The following is a 9,328-nucleotide window of genomic DNA, read 5'->3' on the forward strand; positions in this document are numbered from 1 at the left end:
TACTTTAATACACATCAATTCAATTTATTTACTAATATAAAAAAATTATGAAAATTAATATTATAATCCACCAAATTCGTATTGTAAAAAAATTAATATATTTAAAATATATGTTTTCATGTATATATAAATAATTCTTTATTCAATTTATTTCCAATTTTTGGAACTAGGATGATATACTGTATCGGCTTGATTAGGTTTTCAACTTGTAAAATCGAAATTATGAAAAATAAAATAAAATCCAATCTATTTAATAGGCTGGGATAATTCTTGGTATATCCCTAGACCGAATGTATGGGGAAACGTGATTTTGACTCCCTATGTTTTCTTTGGAAAAATCATTATTTTGATGGAAGGACGAAGAAAGTAGAATAAAGGAGAGAACTCGATTGCCTGCATGACCAAACGTAGCGGGGAGTCGGGGTCAGGAAAGCAAATAAAAAGTACAATTATTTTTAAGTACTTTTTGAGACTATGGAATCAGGAGGTAACGCTAATATCATTTAGAATAATATAAATTTTTCTGATTTATTAATTTCATAAAAATAAAATAAAGCAAAGAAATTGTGTAATGAAATTTCAAAACAGGTGGTCTCACGTGCACCCCACCAAACTCGTTTTCGGGTCCAACTTCTCTCTATAAAAAACCTCTGAGACGACTTTCTCCATGCGACTCACAATAACAAGAACAAGAACAAGAACAAGAACAAGAAAAGAGAGGGAAACACAGAGAAATGACGATCGGCATGCTGGAGGTTTTGCTCTTGGATGCCCGAGGCCTTCAGGATACCGATTTCCTCGGTATATCATCTCCATTCCTTTCTCTTCTACCTTCTCAGAAATTCATTATTCATTCCCTTATTCCTTGACAACAATCCATTCATCAAATTGCGATCTTTTTCTTCCTCCTTGTCTCTTTCATTAGTTAATTTGAATGCGCGTCTCCGTTTTCTCCGTTTTCCTTCTTGCTGGAAGTTTGATTGAAGTTTTCTAATGGTGAATGGTTTGATAATTTGCAGGTGGAATGGACCCCTACGTTCTGATTCAATACAAAAATCAAGAGCGCAAGAGCAGCGTCGCCCGAGGTTTGTAATTTCTCCCAATATTCCTCATTTTCGCATCATCCTATTCAATCCACGGTGTATATTTAAAGCAGTACACCATGTTTGCCTGTGTGATGCATAATATTAGATTCTAGAAGTATGATAGCAAAGTCCTTGACCAAATCAAGTTGCGTAGCATTGTAAGCATCGAATGGTGATTGGCCAGTATAGGCATCTCCAACTCCATATAATGGAGATGATACAGAGGAGGATCATCCAGACATTTAATTTAAGGATGTATGAACTCTCATGGTAATTTTTTTTTGATAAATTTGAGTTGTGTTTTGTTTGCTAGGTCTTCACAAAAATCAAATCAGGTGTTTGAAAGCTTTCTCAAAATCTAGAAAATCACTTAAAATGATTCTCAGAAATCCATTTGGTAAATCATTCCTCAAAAAATCACTTTTTTATTATACAATGGAATACTAAAAACACAGCCAAAACACATTTTTAGTTTGTTTTCAAACATGAAGCAATACTAACAAAAGTGCTGTAAGTTAAAAAATTATTTGATCAACACTGTTTCCAAACAAGTTCTAAGTCATGAATGTCTGAAGAAAATTTGACTAAAAAACTTTTTGATAAATTTAATATCCAACAAGGCATAAATTGATCAAAGACAGAGAGTTCCATGGATTGGGGAGGCCAATAGGACTGCTGTTTCTAGTTTCATATATGCTACTTTGCTGGTTTCAACCTCCCTAGTTATAGAAATAATATATGAATGGCGCAGGCGAAGGCGGGAGTCCAGTGTGGAACGAGAAGTTCACATTCAGAGTGGAATATCCAGGGGGCGAAGGCCAGTACAAGCTAGTTCTGAAAATCATGGACAAGGACACCTTCTCTGCTGATGACTTCCTTGGCCAAGCCTCGTAAGACACTCCTAAAATTTTTTAGCTTACTACACTGGTTAACTCATTGTCAATATGCTCAATTTCTTAGTAGTTTAATCTCAAATTGCAGAAAGGCCTGAAACAAAGTAAAACATCAGAGATAGCCACAGTATATAGAGAAAGGTTATTGTAATTCTCATAAATGTTTCCACGAGGGGCATGATATTAAAGCTAGCCAAAATATCAGATGCTTAGTCTGTTCAAACAAAAAAGTGGGCCCAAATATTCCTGTATGTATTGCAACTTTATCATCTGATTAGTTGCAGGGTATGATTACCAATATGAGCTTAGCTGGATTCCATCAATTCTGGGTCTTGATGATAGAAAATAGTATCAATGCAATGTATACTGTAGGGATGAAAATTCCATTTAAGATGTAGCGTGAGTCCTTAGTAGCCTCTAGCTGGTGTTTGCCAATTTAATTTAACAATGAAATTGCTTTAGTTGAATCATACCAAAGTATAAAATGAGACCTATATACAAATTTTGCAATTGTCCCAATCATAAAAAATTAGTTTGTTCCCTTAATGCGGCATCTACTAACCCTGATAAGGTTTGGTCTCAAAGCGATGAGAGAAGATTCAATCTCAAAGCTCACAACACTAAAAACTTGAAGTTTAGTGAAGAGCAGAATAGTTCCATTTGAAACATAGACATCACAAAAGCAAAATATAAATGAAAATTTCTGTTTGCTTCATCTCATTTTCATTAGGATCTACTTGGAGGATCTGTTGGCATTGGGAGTGGAAAATGGAAAATCTGAGCTACATCCTTGCAAGTACAGAGTTGTTCGGACTGATCAGACTTACTGTGGAGAGATTCGAGTTGGCATCAATTTCACTCCAAAGGTATTTTTACTCTTTTAGCAGTTACAATTAGCAAATCACTTTATTTATATGAAAAGGAAAGGAGTGAAAAGGAAAGGGGAATGCAACTCTAGCTCTCGTCTTCATTTGTAACATGAGGCCATACAGTAGGGATGGTAAGGCCCATCCTGAATTCCGTCCCGATTATTTAAACCCACTTCCATCTCCATCCAAAAACAAAATTTAAACAAAGCGCGGGATGGGATAGGTATCCGAAAAAATCCATCCTATTATCATCCTTAATGTATGATGTGCTTACAAAAGATATCAAGAGAACACATCCCTATTTATTGTTTGGTTGATGTAGATGTTTGTTGGATTTCTCAGGTAAAAGAGGAAAAAGATGAAATACAGGTCGGAGGATGGAAGGAAAGTGATTACTAGTTTGCCGTATGAGCTGGTGGATATACGGATTCTCATGCTCCATTGTCTTTTATTAGTCTGAAGGTGTTCAATTGTTCATTCTATTAAAAAAAAGGTCAACAAACTCTTATATTATGGGAATGGAATGGTTGTTTAAAGATCCAAATTGTATTTGGATTTACTTTTCATGGCCGCCATGGCGGCATATAAACCAGAAGTTAGTGGTCAACTTGTGCTTTGTCTACCAGCTATTTTATTACCCAGAGAAGTTGACTTTGTTAAGGAACGTTTCTATTCATCGTTCTTAAAATTGAAAACTATTTCGAAAAGCAATTTTTAATTGTTTTCAAAAATAAAATATTTTTAGAAAGTCAAAGTATGAAAAATATTTTTCTCAACTTATGCTTTTAGAAGATATCACGTTCTAATGCATAATACAAAAACTTTTAAAATATCATTAATATCAAAATAGATTTGAAGTCAATAAAGTATTTTTATTTATTATTTATATTTTTCATATATTTAAATCTTTTGTATAAAGATTAAATTATTTAAAAATATATAAATTTTTTAATAATTTTAATTCTATTTAACTTTTTTTTGTATTAATATAATGGGAGAATTATGTTTTGAGGGTAGATGGGCCCCCAAATTAACAAAAGGTCCATGTAACTTTTCAAATTGAGCCCAAGACCCAATGAAAGTATGGAAATTGAGTTGAAGGATATCATCCTTCAGTATTTCCAAAAATGCCCTTTATTGATTTTGAAAAAAAAAATTAATATTTTTGAAAAATACTTTTATTTAATTTAATATTTTTTATTTAATTTAATATTTAAAAAAAATACTTTTATGTAATTTAATATTTTTTAAAATACTTTTATTTAATTTAATATTTTTAAAAAATAAATTTATTTAATTTAATATTTAAAAAAATTTAATTTAATATTTTTTTTAAATACTTTTATTTAATTTAGTATTTTTGAAAAAAAATTATTAAAAAAAAATTATTTAACTTAATTTTATAAAATATTTTATATGTGTTCTTAAAGGATATATTTGTCTGTTACTATTTCATATCCTTCAACTCAATTTGAAGAGTTATATGGACCTTTTGTTAATTTGAGGGTCCATCTACCCCCAAAATATAATTCTCCCTAATATAATTAAATATAATAAAATCATTTTTTTTCTTTTTCGAAATCAAACATAACCTAAATAAACTTTATAACCTTTTTATCAAATGCTTTTAAAAGAAAATTTTCCCACTTTCTTATTATTTTCAGATTTTTTTATAGGTATAAATGCAAAGTAAAGATTTAATATTCATATTTTTTCTTAAAAGAAAAAATTAACTTTTATTTTGTAATATTAAATCATTTTATGAATATTAAATTATTTAATTAAGTAAATCAACGTGATTTGTGAGGTAAATGTTTTTAGTATTATAAAAAATAAAGATATTTTATTTCTTTTTTCTCTTATAAGTAGTATTTTTGTAAAATTGATTATTGTCTTTGATTACAATTTAATTAATTAATTAATAAAATGATTAAAATTACCATAATGTGTTAAATGGTGAAATCTCTTCCTAAAATCATTTGCCGTAATTAAATTAATTTTATTAAATTTGATAGACCGTAAAACCTAATTCAAAAGCCGTCTTAGCTCAGCCGGTAGAGCGCGTGGCTTTTAACCACGTGGTCGTGGGTTCGATTCCCACGGACGGCGTTGTATCTGAGAATTTCAAACAATATTTAAGTTAACGGTTTTTTTTTATAAGACCAGATTATGATTTTTTTTTTTTTTTTTTTTTTTTTTTTGTTAAAAGAGCCAACGGCCGTCTTAGCTCAGCCGGTAGAGCGCGTGGCTTTTAACCACGTGGTCGTGGGTTCGATTCCCACAGACGGCGTTTTCTTTCCGAAATTTAAACCATAGAGAATAAATAACGTTTTATTTATTTTTATTTTTGAAAAAACTTATTGGCCGTTTTAGCTCAGCCGCGCGTGGCTTTTAAACACGTGGTTCGAACTCGGATTCCCATGAACAGAACTTATCTAAATTTTTTCTTTTCTCGTTTTAAGAAAAATAGCCGTCTTAGCTCAGCCGGTAGAGCGCGTGGCTTTTAACCACGTGGTCGTGGGTTCGATTCCCACAGACGGCGTGTTATTATTTTACCCATGACCGAGTGTTATTTTTACCTTTTTCGCAACAATTACCTTTTAAATTTTGTTTTTGTGTTTTTCTCCTTTTTCGTTACTTTTATTTCCCTTTTAAAAAATAATTACTTTTTATTTCAATTTTAAAATATTTAATTCTTTATTTTTATTTTTTTAAGCTTTTAAGACACAGTCTAGGATTTATTTGACAACATTTTTAAAAATAGTTTTCAAAATATAATTTTTTGAGAACTATTTTTCAATAGTTTTTAAAAATAATTTTCAATTGTTTTTAAAAACAAAATTTTATTCTTTATAGCTGCATGTTTTGTTTCGTTTATTCCTTTCTTTTTGACTTATGAGGGTGCTGATATACCAAATTGTGTAAGCTAGCTAACAAACGCTTGGGGGGCCTCTCCAATCATCCCAACACTGTTCATGGGTTTCACGTCATATCCACTCACCTCAGAGTTCATGTGACTTTTCCCCTACATCCCATTTCAATTTGATGATCAACTCCTGCCTATTCACCACCCTTTTAATTCATTTCTCCACCGCAACTCTCTTACCTTTCATGCATTTTTGCCGCCTCTCCCTTTTTCTTCTCTTCGGCACGTCCTCTAAATGCCCACCCACCCACCAAGAGACTCCAAAGTCATCTCCTCATTTACATCTCCAACTCAACTCTTTTATCTCCATTTTGATGAGGCCCTCTCTCCTCCTTAACTTTCATTACTACTACCCCTGCTGCCCGGAGGCTCTTTAAATTCAGATGCTTGTTCTCTTTTGCCTTGTGTAGATAATGAAATTCGAAGACTTTCTGATGCAGCCCAGGGATGATCAGCAGAGAAGACAGGAGCTGGAGGAGGAGGCGAGCAACTGTTTGGTGGTTTTTCAGTTTTGGGTTTCTGAATTCTGATTGAATTCATTCTCATTTTGTGTTTTCTACAGGTTGTGAAACTGCAAGGTGAATTGGATGAGCAGCAAAGGCTCAACAGGGTTTTGCAGTGTGCGCTGCACGGCCCTGTTGTGTGTCGTTCGTGCCTTTGCTCGTTGCTTCCTGTTGAGGTCAGGAGAGTGAGGAAGCTGGTTGTCTATGATTCTGTCCTGGGAATTGGATCTTTACTAAGGCTGGGTTGTATTGGTGTAGGTTCAGGTGCTGCTTGCAGAACTGGCAATGGTGGAGGAAGAGATCGTTTGGCTAGAGGGAAAAGTACAGGAGCTGAAACTGTGCCTGTACCAAGAGAAGGAACAGAACAGAGAAAGGGAAGCACAGCAGCAGCAATGGAGGAGGTCGCAACAGAAGCAGTTGATGTGCAAACCTGAGTATGGATCCGAGCTCAGAAGTTTAAAACAGCTTCACGGGTCACAAAACAGTGAAGAAATCAGAAAATACAAATTGATAAGAGAAAGAAAAGCGTCTCTTGGTCGTGCCTCAGAAACTCAAAGCATGTCTTCCACAAGATCCAATGGTAATAACACCTGATTCCTAGCATGTCTACCATGCACAAACAAGTCCATTTGATGTGCCTGGCATACATGATAAGTCATAGTCTAAGTCCCTTTTCGGTTCTGGGTTGTGGTCAACAGAAGAAACACCTGACAAATGGAGACACACAGGAAGAAGCCGAGACTGGAGCCAGACAGACAAAGAAAGTGTCCCTGAGAGCCCAAATGAAATCTCAGAAGAACTGGTCAAGTGCTTAACAAGCATGTTTCTCAAAATGAACCAGGCATCACTAGAAACAGAGGGATCAGCTACTGTTCCAAGGCTTACTCTCCCCTGCATGACCTCCAAAGCTTTTATCTCAAAAGCATCATTCAACAGCAAAGTACCAACATTTTCCTATGAGGTCACGGCGTCAAATCTTGACCCTTATGGCATACTACAGGATTTAGATGGCAGTCTCAGGGAAGTTGGTCCCTACAAGAACTTCGTCCAGATCACAAGAAGCTCATTAGACACTAGTCGAATCTCTGAATGTTTTCAAGAAATCGGAAAATTGAGGTACCCTCCAAGTCTATAAAGACATGATGATAATAGTTTAGACTGCTATTTACAAAATAATTTCTTCAAATGTTTTCCAGGGTGTTGATGCATGAACTTTGTACTTTGGACTTAACTTTCTTGACCTACAAACAGAAGCTAGCATTCTGGATCAACATTTACAATGCCAGCATAATGCATGTACTGTAAGACATCTCTAGCCACGCCAAAAAAAACAGGTATAACATATGGCAATCTAAGTGCACAGTTTTTATTAACTTTCAGGCGTTTCTACAACATGGGTTGCCTTCCACGCAGGAGAAGTTGCTGGGATTATTAAACAAGGTAAGTCAGAAGTACATTATCCTAAAGAAGAAAAGGAAACCAGACATTAGACATTGAGCAACTGATCATTTAGATCTGTACACTTAGAATAAACTAGTACTGAAACACTCACAACTGATGACTTCTTCTGTCCAAACTGATTTTGCTAACCTAAGATGTCACTGTCTTGGTCCAGGCTGTGCTGAATGTGGGTGGGATTGTACTGAATGCTCTGGCTATAGAGCATTTTATTCTCCGGCACCCATGTGAATCAAAACATGTGGGTATTCATCTTTGTATCTAAGGATTAAGGTTTTGAATTTCATCCTAGTACCAAACGTCTCAATAGTTTGTGATGTTCAAGCCATTTCAAAATATTTTTACTTTGAAGATCTATCCAACTTTCAATTTACATACAATAGAAAGTTTGTAACCAGAATCCTACGACGTTTTTTTAAGATGGATAAATTTTGGGATGGAATCTTTATTTCAGCCTGCACAGGTTTTGATTTCAAAATCAAAATCTAAAACCGATTAGATTCTTGTGTTTCTCTTTTTATTCACCTGATGCATCTTAATACCTGATCGCTAGGGGCCTATGGATGAGAAAGAAATACTACTACGGCATGCCTATGGTCTGGGATATCCAGAACCTAATGTAACATTTGCTCTATGCCGAGGCAGTTGGTCTTCACCAGCAGTAAGCGCACCAAATTTGATCCTCTGTCAACTATTTTTACAAAACTCAACAAGTTTATTGAAAGAAATTTGTTTGCAGTTAAGGATCTATACTCCAGATGATGTTGTGAATGAGTTGGGGAGAGCAAAGTTGGAGTATCTGGAAGCATCAGTGGGATTTACAAACAAGAAAAAGGTTATGGTGCCCAAGCTTCTGCAGTGGCACATGAGAGATTTTGCAGATGACATGGAGTCTTTACTAGAATGGATTTATAGCCAATTGCCATGTTCAGGGTCACTGAAAAGATTGATGATGGAGTGCCTGAATGGAGAAACAAAATCGCCTACAACCAAAATGGTAGAAATTCAGCCTTATGAACCTGAGTTCCGATACTTGCTGCCCTTGTAAGCCAACTGACGAAACAAAGACCACACTTTCAGAGCAGCTAATAGCGGATGCAAGTGATGATAAAGCTTTACAAATCCAAAAATCCAAGATTTGAGCAAGGACAGAGAAACGGTCACACCATGTTTCCACAAAGCACGTTAATACTTTTCCAGCAGCCTGAGTGTCAATAAGCTCAATATGTATTCTAATTGTTTGATCTGTTACGTATCAAGATCCTTTAGCGTATTCTAAATTTGATGATTTTAGCACATTCTAAATATAAAGACTAATACTGTGTGTTACAATGATGGGTCTAACACTACCCTTTTGAAGAGATTTTTGGCATATTCATTGGTTGATACTTGATACAAAAGCTTAATGCAAACATAATATTACAAAGCAATTGATGCAGAAATGACTATTGATGGATGAGAGACCGATTGATGAGCAGACACCATCACGATATGGAAAATCACACAGCTAACCCACATTGAAAAGCCAGCCAGTATTTAACTAAGCAGAACAGAGTTTGAGTTTAGAAAACTTGCTAAAAGATCTCCAAGTTTG

The 9,328-nt window shown here is 34.6% G+C and overlaps 2 protein-coding genes and 3 non-coding genes across 5 annotated transcripts; all 5 read left to right on the forward strand.

Moving 5' to 3' along the window:
* The first annotated feature begins 593 nt into the window (after positions 1-593).
* On the forward strand, positions 594-3,454 carry LOC100259835 (16 kDa phloem protein 1). The gene is made up of 5 exons (XM_002283449.4): positions 594-801; positions 1,020-1,085; positions 1,837-1,975; positions 2,709-2,844; positions 3,190-3,454. Exons 1-5 carry the CDS (start codon positions 735-737, stop codon positions 3,244-3,246), a joined length of 465 nt encoding a protein of 154 aa, XP_002283485.1. The 5' UTR covers positions 594-734; the 3' UTR covers positions 3,247-3,454.
* Positions 3,455-4,883: 1,429 nt separating this feature from the next.
* TRNAK-UUU (transfer RNA lysine (anticodon UUU)) lies at positions 4,884-4,956 on the forward strand. The gene has a single exon. It is a non-coding gene; the product is annotated as a tRNA-Lys (tRNA).
* Positions 4,957-5,064: 108 nt separating this feature from the next.
* TRNAK-UUU (transfer RNA lysine (anticodon UUU)) lies at positions 5,065-5,137 on the forward strand. The gene has a single exon. It is a non-coding gene; the product is annotated as a tRNA-Lys (tRNA).
* Positions 5,138-5,316: 179 nt separating this feature from the next.
* Positions 5,317-5,389, forward strand: TRNAK-UUU (transfer RNA lysine (anticodon UUU)). The gene has a single exon. It is a non-coding gene; the product is annotated as a tRNA-Lys (tRNA).
* Positions 5,390-5,797: 408 nt separating this feature from the next.
* Positions 5,798-9,122, forward strand: LOC100246148 (uncharacterized). Its single transcript, XM_002278551.5, has 9 exons — positions 5,798-6,255; positions 6,336-6,452; positions 6,535-6,856; positions 6,975-7,392; positions 7,473-7,572; positions 7,657-7,716; positions 7,892-7,975; positions 8,288-8,395; positions 8,474-9,122. The coding sequence occupies exons 1-9, from the start codon at positions 6,187-6,189 to the stop codon at positions 8,780-8,782; spliced, it is 1,587 nt and encodes a 528-aa protein (XP_002278587.2). The 5' UTR covers positions 5,798-6,186; the 3' UTR covers positions 8,783-9,122.
* The last annotated feature ends 206 nt before the right edge of the window (positions 9,123-9,328 follow it).

The sequence above is a fragment of the Vitis vinifera genome, chromosome 13 (genome assembly GCF_030704535.1).
Source record: "Vitis vinifera cultivar Pinot Noir 40024 chromosome 13, ASM3070453v1".
Taxonomy (NCBI): domain Eukaryota; kingdom Viridiplantae; phylum Streptophyta; class Magnoliopsida; order Vitales; family Vitaceae; genus Vitis; species Vitis vinifera.